At 43.0% G+C, this 24,503-nt stretch overlaps 1 protein-coding gene across 3 annotated transcripts in view; it reads right to left on the reverse strand.

Annotated features, from left to right (window-relative positions):
* Nucleotides 1-6,296: 6,296 nt before the first annotated feature.
* GPATCH8 (G-patch domain containing 8) overlaps nt 6,297-24,503 on the reverse strand; it is a 103,917-nt gene continuing 85,710 nt past the window's right edge. For 2 of the 3 annotated variants that reach the window (XM_056548847.1, XM_056548849.1), the window contains 2 exons: nt 13,364-13,494; nt 6,297-10,587 (listed from right to left, as the gene is read on the reverse strand). In XM_056548847.1, coding sequence (XP_056404822.1) covers nt 7,014-10,587; nt 13,364-13,494 — 3,705 coding nt within the window. In that variant the 3' untranslated portion in view covers nt 6,297-7,013. The remainder of the gene's footprint in view (nt 10,588-13,363; nt 13,495-24,503) is intronic. The other variant, XM_056548848.1, reaches the window with a different exon arrangement.

Genomic DNA, 24,503 nt, shown 5'->3' on the forward strand with positions numbered 1-24,503 from the left:
GAAAGGAAAGGGCCGCTTTCCTGGCCAACGACCCCAAGAAAGACTAAAATACAACCTTACCAATATGGTGACTCCCAACAAGGTTCAACTTCCTTCCAGCCAACCCCCGTTTTCCCCTCAAGAGGCCGACCGTGGAGGGCAAGAGGCCATAGACGCTAGCCAAGATCTCGTCCACCTACAGGTAAGTGCAACGATTCCATTTTCTTCCCAAATTCCATTAGGAGGAAGGCTCAGGCATTTTTTCCTAGCCTGGAATACAATTAATACAGATGCTTGGATTATAAATACCATCAAGGGTTATCTAATAGACTTTTTGTTCCCTCCAGTTCAACTCCATCTTCCTCAACGTATAGTCTTTTAAAAAGAAGACCACAATCTGATATGTCTAGAAATCAAAGAACTATATGTCAAAGAGGCAATACTGCCAATCCTGTTAGAATCCACATGTTTTTAAGCAACCTCTTTTTGGTAAAAAAAAAGAAAAAAAAAAAGATGGCAATTACAGACCTGTTATAAACCTGAAACTATTAAACACGTATGTCAAATATCAACATTTAAAGATGAAAGGAATTAGTCTTTTAAGAGATCTTTTGATCCAAGAAGCTGGTCAAAATAGACCTCAAAGATGCCTATTAACGGTTCCGATCGATCCCAGTCATCAACCATAATTACAGTTTATATGGGAAAATCTGAAATGGCAGTTCACAAGCCTGCCTTTCAGTCTATCCTCAGCTCAATGGTGCTTTACAAAGCTTCTAAAATCAGTGGTAGCTTCCCTTCGAAGTCGAGGGGTCCGTCTACTAACTTAGACTATATTCTTATGGCTCAAATGCCATCCCTCATTCAACTTGACACTCAGTGGACTCTGTCCCTATTGAACAACCTGGGATTCTTGATAAATCTCAAGAAATCTGTGCTAACCCCTTCAAAGGAGGTAGAATTTCTGGGATTCATGATCAATATCCATTCAGCTCTTCTGAGCTTACCATCAAAGAAACTAAAATGAATTAAAAAAAGAAATCCGTTCAGTTCTAAACAAACAATTGGTATCCCTAAGATCTATCGCTCGGATTGTAGGCCTTTTATCGGCCTCAATTCAGGCAATCTTCCAAGCCCCGCTCCACTACAGGGCTCTTCAACGCCCAACATATATTCACACGAAGTTCCTCTGACTCCAGATACCAGAGAACGTCTATTGTGGTTACTTCATATTCAAGAATAGCCATAGAGTCAGATGCGAGTCATCTGGGCTGGGGCGCTCGCTGTGGAAATCTTTCCACCGGAGGCAAGTGGTCAGCGGAGGAGTCTCTCCTACACATCAACTGCCTCAAACTGTTGGTGGGCTCTTTTGCCCTCAGGAGTTTCTCCAAAAAGGGAAATATCATTGCTGCATACTATTGAGGATGGACAACATCTCTGCAGTGCATTATATCAATCATCTCGGGGGCACAAATTCAAAAGCCCTAGCCAACATTGCCAAGGACTTTTGGCACTTCTGCCTGAGCAAAATCAGTTATCAAGGCGGAATATGTTCCGGGCCTCTCCAACACGGTAGCAGACTGGAATTCTCGTTTCCTTGTAGATTCCAGCGACTGGAAACTCGATCCGAATATTTTTCTTCAACCCCAATTCCCTATGGGGTCCTCTGAACAAAGATCTAAATCGACAAGTTCCCCAATTTTTCAGCTGGTGTCCCAATCCAGAAGCTCTGGGAGTGGATGCTTTCCTACAAACTTGGCCACCCATGACTCTTTATGCTTTCCCTCCCTTTTTAATCGTATCTAGGGTCCGGCTTCAAACCATGATCCAGAAAGCAACTTTAGTAATCATAACTCCAAGCCAACTCAGTCTTTGTTTCCCCAAATTTTGTGGATGTCCATAGGCTTTCCACGTATTCTCAATATCATCTGACATCCTTCAAGATCCAGCAGGGCATCCCCACCCTCTAATTCTGTCAGGGAATTTGTCCCCAACTGCTTGGTTAGTTTCGGGTCCTCACAACCTAATGCAGAGTTTTCACATGGCAACTAGAGACATCTTATCCGAGGCCTGGGCTCCAGGTACCAAATCTGCTTACAGATCAGCATGGAAACTTTGGATTCATTGGTGCTTTCAACGGGATTTGGATCCCATACATGCACCTCTTGGCCACATTCTGAATTTTCTTTCCTCATCATTCAAAGGTAAAGCTTACCGTAGTATCAACGTTTACCACTGAGCTATATCTTCTAATCACTCTTATAGACTCCATTCCTTTAGGTAGACATTCCTTAGTCTGCAGGTTACTGAAAGGTATGCGTTTCAGAAGACCTCCTCAACCCAAATACCATTCTACTTGGAATATCTCCTTGATCCTTAATATGTTTAAATCCAGGGAAGACGATCTTCTCCCTCTTACTCTCTTTCAAACTTACTGTTCTCCTTTGTCTCATATCCGTAAAAAGGGTTTCGGATGTGAGAGCTTTGGACATCTCTCAGACATTTTTTTCACCCACAAGGCGTTCACTTTACTATTAATCGTTGCACTAAAACTAACCTTAGTACTGTTTTCTATCCTGCTTTTCCTCACCACGACAAATTGTGTAGATCGCTGTCTAAAAAAAAAAAAGTATGAATCCAAAACTCTTAACATCAGACCGAACTCTTCTTCATAACTTCTAATCTCCTATTGCAAACCCCATTTTCCAGTCTCTTACTTTACTCTAGATAGATGGGACAAAAGTACAATGCAATTAGCAGGCACTGACATCTCCCAATTCGGAGCTCATTCCACTAGAGGAGCTATGGCCACTAAAGTATTTCAAGCAGGAGGTTCCCTATCCGATATTCCTAAGACAGCTAATTGGTCTTCAGAGTCCACCTTCAAAGTCTTTATTTTAGACCAGATTGCCACGTTTCCATGAAGATTGTTTAAATTATATATATTTTATATATAAAGTCATGGCTCTAAATGTTGGAACCCCTGAAATTTTTCAAGAAAATAAAGTATTTCTCACAGAAAAGGATTGCAGTAGCATGTTTTTCTATACACATGTTTATTCCCTTTGTGTGTATAGGTACTAAACCAAAAAGGGGAGGGAAAAGGGCAAATTGGACATAATGTCACACCAAACTCCAAAAAATGGACTGGATAAAAAACATTGGCACCCTTTCAAAATTGTTGAAAAATAAGATTGTTTTAAGCATGTGATGCTCCTTTAAACTCCCCTGGCGCAGGTAACAGGTGTGGGTAATATAAAAATCAAGCCTGAAAGATTATAAAAAAAGGAGAGAAGTTCACCTAGTCTTTGCATTGTGTGTTTGTGCATGCCACACTAAGCATGGACAACAGAAAGAGGAGAAAAGAACTGTGAGGACTTGAGAACAAAACTGTGGAAAAATATCAAAATCTTAAGGTTACAAGTCCCTCTCCAGAGATCTAGATTTGCCTTTGTCCATAGTGCACAACAATGTAGCTAATCTCCCTGGGCATGGATGGAAGAGAAACATTGATGAAAAAGGTGTCAACGCAGGATAGTCCGGATGGTGGATAAGCAGCCCCAAACAAGTTCCAAAAATATTCAAGCTGTCCTGCAGGCTCAGGGAGCATCAGTGTCAGCGCGAACTATCAGTCGTCATTTAAATTAAACGAAACGCTATGTCAGGAGACCAAGGAGGACACCACTAACACAGACATAAAAAAGCAAGACTACATTTTGCCAAAATGAACTTGAGTAAGCCAAAATCCTTCTGGGAAAACATCTTGTGGACAGATGAGACCAAGCTAGAGCTTTGTGGTAAAGCACATCATTCTACTATTTACCGAAAACAGAATGAGGCCTACAAAGAAAAGAACACAGTACCTACAGTGAAATATGGTGGAGGTTCAATGAGGTTTTGGGCTCGTTTTGCTGCCTCTGCCACTGGGTGCCTTGAATGTTTGCAAGACATCATGAAATCTGAGGATTACCATCGGATTTTGGGTCGCACTGTACAGCCCAGTGTCAGAAAGCTGGGTTTGCGTCCGAGATCTTGGGTCTTCCAGCAGGACAATGACCCCAAACATACATCAAAAAAGCACCCAGAAATGGATGGCAGCAAAGCACTGGAGAGTTCTGAAGTGACCAGCAATGAGTCCAGATCTAAATCCCAGTCAACCCCTGTGGAGAGATCTTAAAATTGCTGTTGAGAAAAGTCGCCCTTCCAATAAGAGACCAGGAGCAGATTGCAAAGGAAGAGTGGTCCAATATTGCGGCTGAGAGGTGTAAGAAACTTATTGATTGTTATAGGAAGTGACTGATTTCAGTTGTTTTTTCCCAAGGGTGTGCAACCAAATTAAGTTAAGGGTGCCAATAATTCTGTCCTACCTATTTTTTGAGTTTGGTGTGACATTATGTTTAATTTGCTTTTTTTCCTCCTTTTTTGGTTTAGATCCAATACACACAAAGGGAATAAACATGTGTATAGCAAAACAAGTATTATATTACAAAAAAATTGCATATCTAATTGACGTTATAATGGTCGTAAATCATCATAGAAATTTGCTCAGCAGAGAGAAAAAGGCCAATAAGAAGCTATCATTATAATTCCATTTCTAATGGACGTTACTGCTAACAGAAGCAGAACAATTTGTTTTTGGAGAAATATGGAGAAAGTATTTTAGGGCCATATTAAAGGAAATATATCACCATTTTATTTTTTAATAAATTATTCTATCAAGATAAAGCATTTCATTTATGTATTTAGTTTTAGGACAATGTAGTTTTAATGTTCTTTATTAATAAAGTGTGTACTGGGGGCTGCCATTACTGTAGCCTCTATGTGGTGTGTCACTTCACAACACCTACACAGTTGCTTTATGGCAGGCATAGGGCATAAGAAAGTTAAGACAGAGTGTCTCATAGAAAAAAAATACTTACTGCACATGTGCATAGCATTAGGTGAAGAACGGGAGAGCCAGCACCATTTTTTCAAAAAGTCCCTGAGGAGCAGTGACCTATCAAGAAACATCTAGTCTGTTCTTTACCAGAGGAAGGTAGACAGGCGAGGTCTAGTTTGCAGCAGCCAGGCAAGTTGCTTGCTTTCACCAGATTGCTCATGTTAGCTCCCTCTGCTGGTCAACAGTGGGAGATATGCAAGTTAGTTATTTCTTCATATTTAGTGACAAGTAAATTTTTTTTATATATTTCCAAAAATATTTAAAAAATGATTTAAGGGTGCATGCACACCATGTTTTTGCTATACAGTTCCCATATACGGTTTCAAGTAAAAAACCGTATGGAACTGTATAGAAAACCATATGCATTGACTTAACACTGTAAACCGTATGTCAAACGCATCATCCAGTTTAGTCAGTTTTGCATGCTATACGGTTTCGTCAGGTTTTTTACCCGTACCCAAAACCGTAGTTTACCACGTTTTTTTGGTGAAAAACTGTATTAAACCGTATCCTTTTTATTTTTTTAACATGGGAGTCAATGGGAACCGTACAGAACTGTATGTGCGTACGGTTCCATCTGGTTTTCACCATTCGGTTTTTGACTTTGCACAGCTTTTTTTCTTGGAATTGCAATCAAACAAAGTGAAACTTTATTCAAAATGGAGTGAAAAGTTAAAAACATATACGGTTTTTCCTTAAGAAATGGATGCAACCGGACATCATTTTTCAAACCGTATATGGGTTAAAATTTGTACACACGATTTGATACAGTTTAGTCAGGTTTTGAGGAATCCGTTTTTCATCCAAAAACGTGATACAGGAACTGTACTGCAAAAATGTGCTGTGCATGCACCCAAACCTCTTGTTTGCTTTAGGTCTTTATCTGAAAATAACTTGTCCACTCTTGACATGTCTCTTAGCAAACATTTGCTCCAGAATTCTAATTTATGAGAAGTGAATCTTTTCTTATAACTGTGTTGTGCTGATCCTCCTGGAAATGTGAGAATTGCCAACTGGGCATTACCAGTTCTTTTGTCAAAACTGTGTGCATCCCTACATGAAACCAATGCGTGCTAAATGTGTATGGAACAACAACAAAAAGGAGAGACTGTTTTTCTTTAATCCATTTCCAGGAGGAACAACTAAGAAACTGCACAGAGTTGCTCTATCAACTAAAACAAATATAAAACCACAGAGATGCCTCCAGCAGCATTAGGATAAAATGTAAAAAGCTAAATATATTTAAAAACTTGTCACTTAGAAATTATTTACATATATTCTATATTTCTCAAGTTTAGAGACCCATCACCGAGCGATCATAACAAAGGCTGGCTTTCCCTACTGAATGAAATATTTATGCAAAATACCACAACTAATGTAACACAAACTGTTTGTTCTTTTTATTACACCTTATAATATTACATGTTTTCTGCAATCCTGAAAGGTTTTTTCTTTATTACTTTTTTGTACATTATATCATACATAAACCTCAACAAAAAATGAGTCTGATAAAATATACATGCCACAGCAGCAGAAATACGTTTTGTTGCAAACTAGCTGAAAACTATAGTTTCGCCCTTTAGATTATTATACAACTACAGCAAGAAAAAAAATTATGATACAGAGTGCAGATGTCTTAATAAACGTCCATCCATGGTGGGACAGAGGTGTCCATGTCACCATTCATTGCGTTGACATCTGTGTGTTCCCCAAAGGCGAAGCCTTTTATTTCTGCTTGTGGTAAGGGGTGCATTCTATACAGATTTCATTTTAGAGAATGTAGGGGAGGGTATAAAAGAAATGTTCACCTTCATGTATAGTTTTCTTTCATATGACTTTAAACATTTTGTTTATAACTCATGTCCAGGCATCCGAAACAATAGATATAATAGACATAGAAGGTCTACTGAAGCAAAGAACAACTGGAGCAGAGTTATGGAAAGTATCCAGTAGTGTTTGATTAGGTCTTCATCTAGAAAAAGGCCACTGGAGGAGCCCCTGTCTTTACTGCCATTTACAGTTGTGTCTTGATAGGCTTGAATCCCCTTTTATTGAACCATAATCTGGCAGGTTGGGTATGCATATGAAGATAAATTCAAGTCCCATGGCTAGGAGGGTGTTGCAGGTCTTGGCCTGAGAAAATAGGATGAAGGAGAGGATGAAGGTGTAAAGCTGTGGCAGCTGCAGCTGAGGCAGGCCGTGGAGCAAACAGAGTTGGGTATAGGGCATGGGGGACATGATGAAGGGTCAGAGGCCCAGCATGGTGCAGGGCAGAAGCAGGGATTATGTGTATTGGATGGCTAGCTAAAAAAGCAGCAGGATGGGCTGGGATGAGAGAGTGAGTAAGATGAGAAAGAGAAATGGGAGCCAAATGTGGCTGAGGGATGTGGTGAACCTGTGCCAAAGTTTGTGGGTGGTGAGGTGGAATGCCAATAGCTGCGGCAGCTGCAGCATGCTGGAGGATGGCATGTTGTACAGTGGTTATAGAGGCAGCAGATACTGGAGGTGGTGCCTGCTGAATATGTATAGGCTGGAGGGCCTGTGTAGCAGGCTGCAGAGCTTGTGGGACGGCTCCGGCAGGGAAGTTCTTAACTTGTTTGGCCAACAGCTGCTGTTGTATGTGCTGCTGAGCTGCCTGCTGTAGTTTGCTGTATTTCTCCATTTCCTCAGGAGTAAAAGTGATAGGCTGGCTTTCCAGGGGAGCTAATGAACCTTCCTCCTCCTCTTCATCCTCTTCATCTTCCTCATCCTCCCCATCTGGCCGAATAGAATCAACGTTGACAGGAGGGTAAGTTGAAGCATGAAAAAAATCAGAATCAGGAGGTGGAGGCACCATTCTGCCATGGAGCGGTGGAAATGGAAGACTTCCATTACCCAAAGGGTTAGGTGCAGTTCCCTCATCAATCCCTTCAGCAGGTGGCTGAAAGCAGACAGATTCCTCTTGGGAGACTGGCTCTGCAACAGATGCAGGAGGTTCGGACTCTGGGACATTATCTGCCCTGGCTGAGGTGTTCTCTTTCTCCTGCTGCCCATCTACAGTAACTGATGTCTCTCCTGACTCATTCTCGCTTTTCTGAGGCGCTATGCTTTTGGACACTGCTGGCAGTTTCCCTATTAATGGTAGCTGAGCAGTTTTAGTACCAAGAGCAGGTGGCAACTTTGGGCCAAAGTATCCCTGAGGTGGGTCTTTAACTTTTGATCCTGACTTGGAGTTGCCATCATCTGTTGTGCTTGCTGCTTTTTCTAAACGTCGAGACTGGATCTTTTCTAGCAGTTGTTTTGCAGTTAAAGAACATCTTCCTGTATCTTTCTCAGTACTACTGCGAGGCAAGTTAGTGCCACTTGCCCCTCTCGCTTCAGACCCCCGACTGCCTTCTCTTCGGTTACTAGAACGAGAATAATGTGGGGACTGTGAGCGATAAATCTTAGATCGGTTAAAGTCCCGTCTAGCACTTCTACGGCTATCTACACTGTCCCTTCCATGAGATCCTTTTCCAGAATGACTGCGAACACTAGCACTCCGATCCCTACTGTAACTACGGCTTCGCTTCCAGCTGTGACCAGTTAAGCTGCGGCTCCTCCTTTTGCTCCGACTCCGGCTACTACTGCTAGATCTACCTCTACCCCGACTCCTACTTCTTCTTGACCGACTTCTGCTCCTTGACCGACTACGACTGTAATCAGAGGAGGAGTATTTATGTCTAGTGGAATGTTTCTTAGAAGCAACAGAGTCTGAGTCTGATCCTGGTGACCTTCGCTTTGATCGCCTCCTTGATCCACTGCTATAATCACTGTAGTCACTATCAGAGTAACTTCGATCATGACTATATTGGCTTCTATCTGAAGACCCTCCTGAACTGGAAGAGTAAGACCGCCTTCGTTTTCCAGATCTTGATCGACTTCTGGATCGCTCACTTGCAGACTCGTACTCATCACTGTACCTGGACGTGGATTTTTTCCTACTGGTATCATCCTCACTATCATACTCTGCACTGCTTCTGCGCTTACTGGCCTTAATGGGTGTATTTCTGTGAGAGGAGGACAAAGAGGATTGTGCAGGAGGAGGAAGCGATTGCTTGGGCTCTGTTTTAGTCTTTTTGTTCTCTGGCTCTTTGGAGGAAGTATGAAGGTCTGGTTTATTACTACAATTTCCAATGCTGTCCTCTTTGGTCAGCAGCTTTCCTGGTGCGGTGTCTTTTGAGCGACCTCCCAGTGCAGGAGATGTACTTTTCTCTGTATCTTCTACTTTCAATACTGTTCTGGAAGAACCACCTTTTGACTTTTTGTGCTTATGCTTCTTCCTTTTCTTCATTTTTTGTTCACTACCCTCGTCTCCATCTTTGTGTTTCCGTTTTCGCTTGCTGCTCTTCTTGTGCTTTTTCTTCTTTTTCTGCTTGTGAGACTTCCGCAAAGCTTCTCCTTTGTTACCTTCTTCAAGGGGTTCAGGTTTGACATCACCAGAAGGAGCAGTGGAGACTTTTGCTTGTGCTCCACAAGTGTGTACCACTGGAACGGATTCCTTTTTAAATGTGACATTCGGGTCTTTGCTTGAATCAGCTTCAGCTGTGCTATCTTTGCTTGTACCTGGGTTATCTTTAGGTTTCTCCACAGTTTTGGCCTTTCCATCTTTATTTCTGGAAAGTTTAAAGTCAAAATATAATGGATTACAGCTATAGGAGATAGAAGGTTCTGCTTGAGTGAATATCAAAAGCTCAGAGGGCCACTGAAGTGTTGTGCTCTCATCCTTGCTCAGGACTGGAAAAAAAGGACCAGTTGGGTGCTTGGGCCTTTCCTGCAGTTCTTTTGCAGGTGTGGGGGAACTTTTAGGGGGTTCTTCATTTGTAGTGTTACATGTTTCTTTATCTACTGCATCATCTTTCTTGTCAACTTTGGGTAAAACCAGAGAAGCATTGCTTACAACTGGTTGAGGCAAAGACGTCTTGCCTTCACCAGCACTCTTTTCACTTTTGTTTTCGGTCTGTTTGACAGGCTTGGACTTGGTGACAACAGCTTGTTTCTTTTCATTCTTCTGGGGGACATTCTCCACCTGTGTTTGCTCGGTGGATCTCATGAAGAGCAAAAACTGAAAATTCGGTTTCACCTTGCAATGAGCAGGAGGCATGTAGTGATAGTACTCTGGTTCACCAGCATGTGTCCCCCGTTCTTCACGCTTCATCTTCTTCAATTTAGATAAAGTGCTTGCAAGTGAAGCACCATTATCCTCTTGGCCTTCCTCCTCCTCCACTTTATTTTCACTCTCTTTGAGGTTCTCCCCCTCTATTGACTTTACAGAACATATTAGTTCAGTGGGCATCTTCTCTTCCTCCTTTTCCTCTTCCATTGATGCCACCTCTTCACCATGATCCTTGAAGACGACAGCTGCTGAGGACTCTAACTTCAAAGGTGTTTTCTTGGCAAAAGAGAAGGAGAAACCTACTTTCTGAAGAGAGGATGGGCCAGATGTGTTTTTAAAACCAAATGTTATGGCTGGGGAAGTGGGTTGAGTAGGAGAACAGATAATCATTTGAGACACTTTCTCTTCCTGAATATGTTTAGGGCTGTCTTGCATTGTTGAGCACGTACTAAGAGGCACATCATCATCTTCCACAGAATCCTCATCCACAGCAACTGTAGTTGTCTTGAACATGGGACCACTGCCAGGAGCACTGCTAGAAAGGATGGATGGAAAAAAAGACAATAATGAAAAGTTTGTGTGTGATTATGTGCTGTCTACATATTAATTGTAAGTGAAATGGTCGCCTTGAAAATACTGTCTGATCTAAAGCTAAAAATAGTGCAAGAGGAAAAATGCAGATTGATATGTGATAAATTTCTGTAATCAGTCTCATTTATAGTATATAATTAAAGGGGTACTTACATTTTAAATATTAATGGCCAATCCATATGATAGGCCATCAATATCTGATCGGCGTGATGTCAACACCCAGCATCCTCGTCGATATTTGAGCAGGTCACTCCACTCAGATATACACAATATACATCACCCAGAAGCTTCTGCTCTGTATACTGTGTAGCGGTGTTGCCAGGTACTACTGATCAATTGCCACGGAAGTGAATGGTAGCTGCATCATCACTTTACAGTGTACAGAGCAGAGTTTCCTGGCCGATGTACACAACATATATAGCATGCACAGTGGCTTGCCCAAGCAGCTTATTGGCTGGGGTGTCAAGTGCCAGTAACTTAGCAATCATATATTAAAGTCTTCCTGTCATTAATAAATAAAAAAAAAACTTGAAATGTCAAAAGTTTACATCAGCTCGTAGCGCTTTCCATCCTGCGGCTTCATTATAAGTCTATGTGGCTCATCTTGTGAAGCAGTTAAGAGATTACCGCGGGCAACTGCATGCTTTTCCCTGTTCATTCTAATGATCAGTGGGGGTCTCACCACTGAGACCCTTAAAGTAAAAAACCTTTGACATGTTTCTGTGATATGTCAAAAGTTTAAAAAAAATAAATAAATAAATTGTCAGGCCCAAGGCCTGATTATTAAAATCCTATATGTGTATTATAAATTATATCTGTGTATAAACATGGGTGAGGGGTCATTCAGACTGTGTTTTGTGTATTGCATTTTATTGGGGGGCTGGCTGTTTGTTTGTATCTCCTTTGAAGTCATGCACTCTGGTCTCATCATATAATCAAAGAGATAAGGGGTCAGGAAGAGAGAAGACCCCCTGGTGGGATCAGAGGGGAGGGGGGAATGGAGTCTCCCTCCCAAGAGAGCAGATATGATATTTAAACAATGCTAGACTTAAAGTGGGGTGTTCAATGCTGTGCAACAAGCTGACAAGACCATCCTAAGAACAGCACTCTCACTCACTCATGGACTGCAATATCATCATGCTGTAAGAACTTCATCTTTTGTTTTCTGAACTTGACTTGCTAAACTCTTTATATATTTTTGTAACTGTATGTCATTTGTTTCTGTATTTTTATATAGTCAGCACTGTGATACCTTTTATCAGATTAAATGTTTAATTAATCAGCTCAGGTCTTTGATCTCTAAATATATGAGCTCACCTTTCTGAAGGCAGCTCTGGTAAATATGTATGCAATTTCTTTTTAGTGCTAAGATTTCCTTACAGGTAAAATCCAGCAAGCACTAAAAATCTCTAAATATATCCCACCGCTGCCACCAGTTGTCACGATCACACCCTATTGGTCCAGCTAAGATGCTAGAGAGAGTTTAGTTTATCTAAGGGTTAATTTGGTAACTTGCTAGGACTTGTAGTGGATACCCAGAGGTCTGGCGGCTTTAACCCTTGCACCATCACACTCTCTCTAGCATCTTAGCTGGACCAATAGGGTGTGATCGTGACAACTGGTGGCAGCGGTGGGATATATTTAGAGATTTTTAGTGCTTGCTGGATTTTACCTGTAAGGAAATCTTAGCACTAAAAATAAATTGCATACATATTTACCAGAGCTGCCTTCAGAAAGGTGAGCTCATATATTCAGAGATCATAGACCAGAGCTGATTAATTAAACATTTAATCTGATAAAAGGTATCACAGTGCTAAATATATAAAAAAAAATACAGGAACAAATGACATACAGGTCTAAAAATATATAAAGAGTTTAGCAAGACAAGTTCAGAAAACAAAAGATGAAGTTCTTACAGCATGATGATATAGCAGTCCTTCAGTGAGTGAGAGTGCTGTTCTTATTCTGAGTAAGCACTCTGAGTCTAGCACTGTTTAAATATTATATCTGCTTTCTTTGGAGGGAAACTCCATTCCCTACTCCACTCTGACCTCAGGTGGGGCATCTCTCTTCCTGGCCCCTTATCTGTTTGATTATATGATGGGACCAGAGTGCATGACTTCAAAAGAGCCTTTGACTTCAAAAGGAGATATAAACAAACAGCCAGACCCCCAATAAAATGCAATACACAAAGCACAGTCTGAATGACCTCTCACCCATGTCTTGGATAAGACATTACACAGTTACAATTACAATACACATATAGGATTTTAATAATCAGGCCTTGGGCCTGACATAAATAATTATGAATGGCCTATATTAGTCCATCAAAATAAAAAATTGGAGAACTCCTTCAAATTAAAAAGAAAAAAAAAACTAGAAAAATACCCTTTACTTACATTTTATCCTTGCTGAGTTCAGCAGCACTGTTGAGAGGGCATCACACAGGGAAAAATGTATGAATGTAACTTTGATAACCCCTTTAACATACAGTGATGCCTTTTAGTCACTATGTCCTAAATACATAAATCCGAGACTTACTTAAAAGAACACAAAAAGCTTTTCCCCGAAAACTATACTTCTAGCTGCTCAGCTTACTCTTACATACAGCATAGCCAATGCATTATTTTGTAATGTCCAAAAAACTATGATGAAAAGAAAGATTAACTAATGCATTAACTACACTACACGCAACACTTCTTTTTATCCCTTTCATTTACCTTTCAGCCTGCTTTCTCTGCTCTGCCAATTCAAGAAGACGTCGCAGAGCCTTTTCCTGCTTGCGCTCATCTTTTCGTGAACGAGAGGAGACATTTCGGGCATACTCTCTCTGTTTAAGGTCCTTCAATCTCTGCGTGCAGAAAATATGATATGAAAGAAGAGCTTTCAGCAATAAAAACATGATAAACATTTTCCTAAGAAAGTAAACAAGCCAATGCGGTTAGTGTTGTGTTTATTTACAGCTGCCCAGATGAACGTAAAGCAACTGGTACAATATAAAGTACTTATTTGCACTGCAGATACCACATATTGCTTCTGATGCTTTACATCTATAGAGATTCAGAGCTTCAACGCATTGTCAGCTATGTGCATTTCTAGCTACATACAGATAAAAGTAAAAGTATCTCTCTTAACTTGCCATTTTCCTCAGCTAGCAGGCCTCATTGTGACATTCTCATTCTATCCCTCAGGCAGGCTGAAGGCCTCCGAGTTCACAGACTGAGGTATGTAAAGCCAAGTTTAATCTCCAGACCAGGGCTTATCTTCTAAGCTGTCTGTGATATCTGCAAGTTATTCTGGGAAAGTGAAACCACCACGCAGTAATATAAATAATAGAAGAAATAAATGTGTCCACCCCAAGGGGATTCCATCTGCTGTCATAGTCAAAAATAGTTATCAAGGCTTAAAAGGGAACTGGGCACAGAAAATACACAGCATAACCCAATACTGGCATGGATTTCTGCTGCCACATGTAAATGGGGTACGTAAAATCACATTTCCTAGCACTGTATTAAATTTTGATGGTATGGTGTGGATCTAAAATAATCCCATCAACCCTGAACTTGGCCTTAGAAAGCAGCTGTTTTTTCAAATTTGATAATTTCTCCAAAGTCCTGTCAATGGCCCATATTTGCTGCAAACTGTCCAATTTTCACAAAGAGCCAAAATAACCTGAGACACCACATCACCCACTAAATTGTTCTACCAGCGATGTTATGGTGCACAACTTGGCAAGAAAATGGGCAGGACCGTTTGGACCAGGTTAGATAACAGCAACTCCCTTCCACCTCTTTAGCACAAAGCTTCCTCCCTTGGAGGATGGTTAGGGTAGGTGCCAGAGCTGTGCCAACATAGCGGTGTGAAGGTGCATGTCGGGGCTCATTTTCCAAATTGGCACCTTATGCGTTTCAGACAAGACAGAACGCAGCTGGCGCTTGCAGAGTAGGTGGTGCTGGGCACAGCGAGTGGCTAAAAGCTCTGAAATGCATCTGAACCTCTCGAGCCACTGATTCATTTGGATCACCAGCCTTAAGTTTGATGCATAGTTTTTTTTTTTAAACAGACTACACAGTCTAAGTAGATGCCAGATTTGTTACAGTGGCTCAGGCTGTTTGATAAACCTGGTACACCTTTAGACTTTCTATTTCAACTAGTGATGTCGCAAACATAACATTTTCGGTTCGGGAACCTCGAACGCAAACGTCCGCGAACCACCATAGACTTCAATGGGCAGGTGAATTTTAAAGCCCACAGGGACTCTTTCTGGCCACAATAGTGATTTAAAAGTTGTTTCAATGGGACTAACACCTGGACTGTGGCGTGCCGGAGTGGGATATATGGCAAAACTCCCATGGAAAATTACATAGTTGATGCAGAGTCTGGTTTTAATCCATAAAGGGCATAAATCACCTATTATTCCTAAATGGTTTGGAATAACGTGCTTTATCCCCCTTTAAGCAGCACATAGTTAGATTCCCCCCTTTAGACAGCACATAGATTCCCCCATATTAGGCAGCACATAGTTAGATCCCCCCTTTAGGCAGCACATAGTTAGAGCCCCCCTTTAGGCATCACAGTTAGATTCCCCCTTAAGGCAGCACAGATTTCCCCATGTTAAGCAGCACATAGTTAGAGCTCCCCTTTAGGCAGCACATAGTGGGATTTGAACACAAGGCCCCAGCGCTGCAAGGCAGCAGTGCTAACCTCTGAGCCACCATGCTACCCTTAGCATACATCTAATATCCACGGTTACCTGAAAAATTAGGCATGTACACATGCCTGAAAAATGTGGTATTGTTGCAGCCGCTTCTGTAGCAGCGGCCATAAAAATTGCAGCACCATAACAATTGCAACAGCAGAGGTCAGAAAAATTAGGCATGTACACATTGATGAAAAATTGGGTATTGTCGCAGCTGTAGCAGCAGCCAGAAAAATTGCAGCACCATAACAAGTGCAGCAGCAGAGGCCAGAAAAATAGGGCATGTACACATGGATGAAAAATTGGGTATTGTCGCAGCTGTAGCAGCAGCCAGAAAAATTGCAGCACCATAACAAGTGCAGCAGCAGAGGCCAGGAAAATTAGGCATGTACACCTGGCTGGAAAATTTGGTATTGTCGCAATTTCTGCTTGTTTTGCCAGGCAGAAAGTGCCCTAAAACATTGCGGCTTGAACCCTAGTTGGTGGCGGATAAGTCACGCAAGTCATCCGGCATTCAGAGTTCAAATACAGCAGCGTGTGGACCATTTTTAGGCCAAGGCAGCTCATCTGATCAGGCCTTGTTCAGTCAAAAGTATCGGCCAGTGTCAGTCCCTTCGGGATCCATCCCTCATTCATCTTAAGAAAGGTGAGGTAATCCAGACTTTTTTGACCAAGGCGACTCCTCTTCTCAGTGACAATACCTCCTGCTGCACTGAAGGTCCTTTCTGACAGGACACTTTAAGCGGGACAGGCCAGAAGTTCGAGCGCAAATTGGGATAGCTCCGGCCACAGGTCAAGCCGGCACACCCAGTAGTCAAGGGGTTCATCGCTCCTCAGAGTGTCGATATCTGCGGTTAAGGCCAGGTAGTCTGCTACCTGTCGGTCAAGTCTGTGGCAATGCGTAGGACTTAAAAAGCTCCGCATGTCCTCCATCAACAGCATGTATGTACAGCTTCCTGTCCTTGCCGGCGTGTTCGTGGGAAGAGGAGGAGAATTACTTTCCCCTCTTCCCCTGTTAGATCCCTGTTGTGCTGTGACATGACCCTTATATGCTGTGTACAGCATACTAAATTTATTTTGGACCTGCTGAATCCTTTCCGCCTTGCTGTAATGCGGTAACATGTCAGGCACTTTATGTTTATACCAGGGGTCTAGTAGCGTGGACACCCAGTACAGGTCGTTCTCCTTCATCCTTTTTATACGAGGGTCCTTCAACAGGCACGACAGCATGAAAGACCCCATTTGCACAAGGACGGATGCCGAGCTACTCATGTCCCGTTCCTCGTCCTCAGTGATGTCAGGGACGGTATAATCTTCTCCCCCCCCCCCCCAGCTACGTACAACACCACGGGAACCAGATAGGTGACAAGGAGCACCCTGGGATGCCTGCTGTGGTTGGTCTTCCTCCTCCTCTTCAAAGCCACATTCCTCCTCCGATTCCTCTTCCCCACAATCCTCTTCCAGCGTTGCCGCAGGTCCAGCAAGCGATGCTGATAAGGCTGTTTCTGGTGGTGATGGTGTCCACAACTCTTCCTCTTCACGCTCATCTACTGCCTGATCCAGCACTCTTTGCAGGGCACACTCCAGGAAGAAAACAAACGGTATGATGTTGCTGATGGTGCCTTCGGTGCGACTGACCAGGTTTGTCACCTCCGCAGGACGCATGAGCCTACAGGCATTGCGCATGAGCCTCCAGTAACGTGGCAAAAAAATTCCCAGCTCCACAGATGATGTCCTAACACCCCGGTCATACAAATATTCGTTGACTGCTTTTTCTTGTTGGAGCAGGCGGTCGAACATTAGGAGTGTTGAATTCCAACGTGTCGGGCTGTCGCAAATCAAGCGCCTCACTGGCATGTTGTTTCGCTGCTGGATATCTGACAAGTGCGCCATGGCCATGTAGGAACGCCTGAAATGGCCACACACCTACCTGGACTGCTTCAGGACATCCTGTAAGCCTGGGTACTTGAGCACAAAGCGTTGTACAATCAGATTACACACATGTGCCATGCACGGCACATGTGTCAACTTGCCCAACCTCAATGCCGCCAACAAATTTGTTCCGTTGTCACAAACCACCTTGCCGATCTCCAGCTGGTGCGGAGTCAGCCACTGGTCCACCTGTGCGTTCAGGGCCGACAGGAGCGCTGGTGCGGTGTGACTCTGAGGCAAGTCAACCCCAAGATGGCGTGACACTGCCGTATCCGGGATGTGGAATAGCACCTGGGGGGGGTGCCGGTGATGTGGAGCAAGACGCAGCAGTGGAAGAGGACTCGGCCGAGGATGTTATGGAAGAGGATGGAGTAGGAGGAGTAGAGGAGGTGGCAGCAGGCCTGCCTGCAAGTCGTGGCGGTGTCACCAACTCCTCTGCAGAGCCACACATTCCATGCTTGGCAGCCGTCACCAGGTTTACCCAATGAGCAGTGTAGGCGATATACCTGCCCTGACCATGCTTTGCAGACCAGGTATCAGTGGTCAGATGGACCCTTGCCCCTACACTGTGTGCCAGACATGCCATCATTTCCTTTTGCACAATGGAGTAAAGGTTGGGGATTGCCTTTTGTGCAAAAAAATTTCGTCCGGGTACCTTCCACTGCGGTGTCCCAATGGCTACAAATTTTTTTAAGGCCTCAGACTCCACCAGCTTGTATGGTAAAAGCTGGCGGGCTAGCAGTTCCGACAAGCCAGCTGTCAGACGCCGGGCTAGGGGGTGACTGAGATATTGTCTTCTTGCAATCAAACATCTCCTTGACAGACACCTGACTGTGGGCAGATGAGCAGGAACTGCTCAAAGGCGAGAGACAGATGGTTGAGAGGGGGCAAGGAGGGCAGCAGTGGTTGACCTGGCTGAAGATGCTGGACCAGGAGGAGGATGGCGGCTTTGACTTTGTGTGCTGCTTGTACTGACGTGTTGATCCCATAGGCGTTTGTGATGTGACATCATGTGCCTTCGCAAAGCAGTTGTGCCTAGGGGGGTGTTGGACTTCCCACGACTCAGTTTCTTCTGGCACAGGTTGCAAATGGCCTCACTGTTGTCAGAGGCAGACACACAAAAAAAAGGCCACACTGCTTAGCTCTGCGATGACGGCATTCTGGTGGTGGCAACAGCATGCGTTGATTGGCGTCCCGTCTGGCTGACCCCGGGTACCGATGCATGCTGTCTGCCTGTGTCACTAGCTCCTTGCGACGACCTCACCTGTGTCTGCTGACTCTGACTCACAGGGTCAAAGTTTACTGCAATGTTAAAGTATAGGGGGCAGATCGAACTTCACATATGTTCGCCCGGCGATGCGAACGCGAACATGCGAAATTCGCCTGGAACTGTTCGCCGGCGAACAATTAGCGTCATCTCTAATTCCAACTATTAATTGGCTTAAACTGTGCCAGAGATCTAGTACATTTCAGGTGCAAGGTCTCATCTTAAATAGGCACTGTCAGATACAAAAACTTTTGATATGTTGTAAAGCATGTATAACCAATAGGTTTTGCAATTTCTTTCATCAAAACATTTTCAGTATTTCATACTGAAAAAGCCAGTCAAACAACTGCCCCCTCCTGCCTGCTTGGACACATACTAGTCCTGCTGTGTCCATGCGTCATCACCTATGTCATGGACACACTTTCTTGATTGACAGCTGTGAGTGCAGGGCTCAGAGCTGGAGGAAAAATCCTCCCACTGTCAGCTTGTGTCCCGCTACTGTCAGTGAGGACAAGCTGGGAGTTGTAGTTTTGCTAATGCTAGGGGAGATGTGAGCAGACAGCATACTGAGGGAGGGGGCGGAGACCTGCACAGTGAGGCCACGCCCCCTCCCTTTGAGAGGAATTCAGACTAGGGAGCTAAATAAAAAAAAAAAGTGTAATCAATAAAATAAATAAAGGCGCTAGACACATAAAAATTAGATGTACATGGTCAGGATTAGGTACTGAGTGATATATTAAAAAAAAATGTTTTATGTTGGATCTGACAGGTACGCTTTAAGCCATTAACCCCTTAAGGACGCAGGACGTAAATGTACGTCCTGGTGAGGTGGTACTTAACGCACCAGGACGTACATTTACGTCCTAAGCATAACCGCGGGCATCGGAGCGATGCCCGTGTCATGCGCGGCTGATCCCGGCTGCTGATCGCAGCCAGGGACCCGCCGGCAATGGCCGACGCCCGCGATCTCGCGGGCGTCCGCCATTAACCCCTCAGGTGCCGGGATCAATACAGATCCCGGCATCTGCGGCAGTTCGCGATTAAAATGAACGATCGGATCGCCCGCAGCGCTGCTGCGGGGATCCGATCATTCATAACGCCGCACGGAGGTCCCCTCTCCTTCCTCCGTGCGGCTCCCGGCGTCTCCTGCTCTGGTCTGTGATCGAGCAGACCAGAGCAGGAGATGACCGATAATACTGATCTGTTCTATGTCCTATACATAGAACAGATCAGTATTAGCAATCATGGTATTGCTATGAATAGTCCCCTATGGGGGTAAAAAAAAATGTAAAAAAATGTAAAAGTAAAAGTAAAAAAAAAGTGAAAAATCCCCTCCCCCAATAAAAAGTCCGTTTTTTCCTATTTTACCCCCAAAAAGCGTAAAAAACATTTTTTATAGACATATTTGGTATCGCCGCGTGCGTAAATGTCCGAACTATTAAAATAAAATGTTAATGAACCCGTACGGTGAACGGCGTGAACGAAAAAAAATTTCAAAAGTCCAAAATTCCTACTTTTTTAATACATTTTATTAAAAAAAAATTATAAAAAATGTATTATAAGTTTTTTATATGCAAATGTGGTATCAAAAAAAGTACAGATCATGGCGCAAAAAATGAGCCCCCATACCGCCGCTTATACGGAAAAATAAAAAAGTTATAGGTCATCAAAATAAAGGGATTATAAACGTACTAATTTGGTTAAAAAGTTTGTGATTTTTTTAAAGCGCAACAATAATATAAAAGTATATAATAATGGGTATCATTTTAATCGTATTGACCCTCAGAATAAAGAACACACGTCATTTTTACCATAAATTGTACGGCGTGAAAACAAAACCTTCCAAAATTAGCAAAATTGCGTTTTTCGTTTTAATTTCCCCACAAAAATAGTGTTTTTTGGTTGCGCCAAACATTTTATGATATAATGAGTGATGTCATTACAAAGGACAACTGGTCGCGCAAAAAACAAGCCCTCATACTAGTCTGTGGATGGAAATATAAAAGAGTTATGATTTTTAGAAGGCGAGGAGGAAAAAATGAAAACGTAAAAATTAAATTGTCTGAGTCCTTAAGGCCAAAATGGGCTGAGTCCTTAAGGGGTTAAAGGGGTACGTCGATGGAAAACTTTTTTTTTTTTTTTTTTTTTTTTTTATGAACTGGTGCCAGAAAGTTAAACAGATTAGTAAATTACTTCTATTAAAAAGTCTTAATCCTTGTGGTACTTTTTAGCAGCTGTTTGCTACAGAGGAAATTCTTTACTTTTTGAATTTCTTTTTTGTATTGTCCACAGTGCTCTCTGCTGACACCTCTGTCTGTGTCAGGTACTGTCCAGAGAGCACTGTGGACAACACAAAAAAAGAAATTAAAAAAATAAAGATTTTCCTCTACAGTAAACAGCTGCTAAAAAATACTGAAAGGATTAAGATTTTTTTTTTAAGAGAAGTAATTTACAAATCTGCTTAACTTTCTGGCACCAGTTCATTTAAAAAAAAGTTTTCCACTGGAGTACCGCTTTAAGCCATGTCCCTTTTTCAAGCAGAATATAAATAGGCTCACCAGCTTCCACTAAAAACCAAAAACCATAGCTGACTTGAACCTAATCACATCTGCTTTATATACAGAGTAAAGGGTCTAAAACTCATAATAAATCTGGCGAGAGGCGGAATGAACAGAAAAAGGCAATTCTTTTTTGGCAGGCTAAATAATGTGACAATTTTATAATTGGGTCATTACAATGTGGTAATACCAAATATGCACTATTGCTTTTGATTCTTTTTTAATAAAGCAAAGTGTCGGTGGAAAATGGTGATTTGTGCTTTTACATTTACAGTGAACCCCGACATACGATAGTTTCAACTTATGATGCTTTTCGTACATTGAATACAGCATCGACTTGCTATCCTTCCGTATGTCTGGGCTAACATAAAAGCAGCTATCCGGTGGCACTGACTACTTCAGCTGCCATATGGCTGCTTAATGTGCTGTCCTGCCGCACATACAGTAATGTACACTGTAATACAGACAGAATGAGATTGTTACTCATTGTGTTTTTAATTTAGTCCCATGCTACACAGTTTTGCCCTCAGAACTGCTCTCCTCAGTGATCACCAATTAGCCCGCAGCATCTTAAGCTGCCCTTCCTCTTCCCACATCCAGACTCTAGTGTCTAGTGTGAGGAAGCAGTCAGGATCGTGTTGCCCAACTCAGGATCGTGTAATCCCAGTCCCAGTAAAGGTGCAGCCCCACAGTGCACATCATACAAAGTACAGTACACCTACAATACCCCCCCTTTTTTTTTCTTGCATCCCTGTTATACAGAACTGCTGGGATTTGTAGTTCTTCTTGCAGCTGTGTTTAACAGTCCTTTTAAAAGGAGTATTGCAGAACTTAAAAACTATCCCCTACCCATAGGATAGGGAATAAGTGTCTAATTGCAGAAGGTCCAATCCCCCCCAACCCCTGCAATCTCCAAAACAGGGCCCCATGTTATACTCATGCTCCTATAGACAATGCATGAGTATAGTGCCGACACACGGTTCCATGCAACGGGGAAAGATGGGCCCCCTTTTGGAGGTCATGGCCCTCGTGATCAGACATTTATTCCCTTGTTTTTAAGTGTCTGACTTCCCCTTACAAAACAGGACATAGTTTATGTGTTTACTGTATTTCTGTGCTTATTCTTCATGTTTTTTTTTTTTATTCTGGTCAACATTTCGGGAGCTCTGGAACCAATTACCAGTTTTCCATAGAGTTATTGATGCAACATAAAATGGTTGTCCTGGAACCAATTAATATTATATGTTAAGGGACCACTGTTTTTTTTTTGTTTACATATTATTTAACTTTTTCACATTTGTTAGTATCACAAATCTCAGTATCTAAGCGGTGGTGCTGAGCTGCAGCAGTATATGTCTGCTCCCTCCTAGACCCCACCCTGCATAATTGATGTACAGGGCTTTGCATCCAATCCTGTACATAAATTAGTAAAATAAAGGGTGGGATGAGGAGGGAGGAGGCATATACTGCTGCAGCTCAGCACCACCACTTAGCTACTGACATAAGGCCCTTCTATAAATGTACAAACAGCGATCAGTAAAGCAGTGAATTAAATACCAGGAAAAGGCATCACAGCAAAGACAAGCTGTGTTCAAAAAATGGTATAAACGGAAAAGAAGCTGCAGATCTCTAGTCTAATAAAGGTAAACAGGAATGTTTGTGCTTTAAAGGGGTACTCCAGTGGAAAAAAACATGTTCTCATATTAGCTGGTGCCAGAAAGTTATACAGATTTGTACAGTGCTTCTTTCTTAGAAGTAATTTACAAATCTGTATAACTTTCTGGCACCAGATGATATTTTTTTTCCTCCAGAATACCATTTTAAATTAGAGTCTGTACACAACATAGGCAATTTTCATTATTTAAAGGGTAGCTCCCACCATCCTCTTTTTTTTTTTCTGTCCCTGCCTATTGCCCATCTATCCCTAACCCCCTCCCTGCCTTTATTTATTTATTTTTTAATCTTAAAAATGGCATTTTGTCTGCCTGGTAGTGTGCTCACTACCAGGCAGACTTCCCCAGCAGGCACCACGTCACTGATGCCTGCTGGGGGCCGAGTTCCGCCCATAGTTCTCCTGACAGGGTGCCTCCAGCTGTTTCACCACTACAACTCCCAGCATGCCCTGACATCTATTTGCTGTCAGGGCATGCTGGGAGTTGTAGTGGGGAAACAACTGGAGGCACCCTGTGTTGGAAGACCCCCCCCCCCCCCCTCACCTGTGCCGGACCATGAGCGGGGGTCCGTAGCAAGCAACAAGTGTATGCCCAGCTTCCTGTCATGCCCGTACACTCTGGAAACTGTCTCTATGTTTCTGGAGGATTGAAAGTCCTCCGGAACCATAGAGAGAGTTACCAGAGTGTAGGAGCATGACAGGAAGCCGGGCATACACTTGTTGCTCCATATAACGCGCTCCCCCCGGCAATGACAGGAGCAGTGAGGAGGCGGCGTATCCCCACTGGAGCCGGGGCTGTAAGCAGAGGTAAGAGCCATGTTCCTCCCTGCTGCAGGGAGAATATGCAGCAGGGAGGCGGCCAGTGTGAGAGTCCAGGGAGCCAATGCGCAGCCCTGGATTTCACTGTGCTCGCTCTCGCCTGTTTGATTGACAGGCGGGAGCGAGCACCGCAGTGACTAGAATTTCGACTCATTTGCCAGGCTCAAATGAGACGAAATTCTGTAGTGACGTCACTGCCGAATGCATTCGGTCACTAGGAGGGCGACCCCTAGTGGCCGAATTTAAAAGTGATTTTAAACTGGTTTAAAATCACTTTTTTTAATTAAACTATATTAGAGATATGTTGTAGCACTTAAGTACTACAACATATCAATTTTTTTATTTCATGACAGTGCCCATTTAACAAAAAAAAAAAAAAAGCCAACACCACATATTTTGGATTTTGGTTAACATTTTAAGACTAGGTTTACATCACGATAATTTGTGCACCTGAGGCACGCATACTATGGGAATATGTCAAAATGATATGCTGACGTGTCCATGCTTAGACAGTCACAGGCCCCATTAATTTAAAGGGGTACTCCACTGGCCAGCGTTTGGAACTAAATGCTCCATATGCTGTTTTCACGCTGCAGGGATTGGCAACCCCCCCCCCCCCCCCACCCCACCCCGGTGATGTCACGGCCACACACCCTTAATGCAAGTCAATGGCATTGAGAGGGCGTGGCCATAACATCACAAGGGAGGGCCTGGGTGACCCCCACAGCGTGAAAACAGCATTCAGAACATTTAGTTCCAAATGCTGGCCAGTGAAGTACCCCGCCCAAATATAGTCACTACTAGTGACTACACTTTAAAGTTATTTTTCCAACGTATCTGAGTTTTTTTCTTGCATATCGCTGCAAGCCATGTTTCTCAGGCTGAGCCATAACTTGTATATGCTTGGAAAATT

The sequence above is a fragment of the Hyla sarda genome, chromosome 12 (genome assembly GCF_029499605.1).
Source record: "Hyla sarda isolate aHylSar1 chromosome 12, aHylSar1.hap1, whole genome shotgun sequence".
Taxonomy (NCBI): Eukaryota; Metazoa; Chordata; class Amphibia; order Anura; family Hylidae; genus Hyla; species Hyla sarda.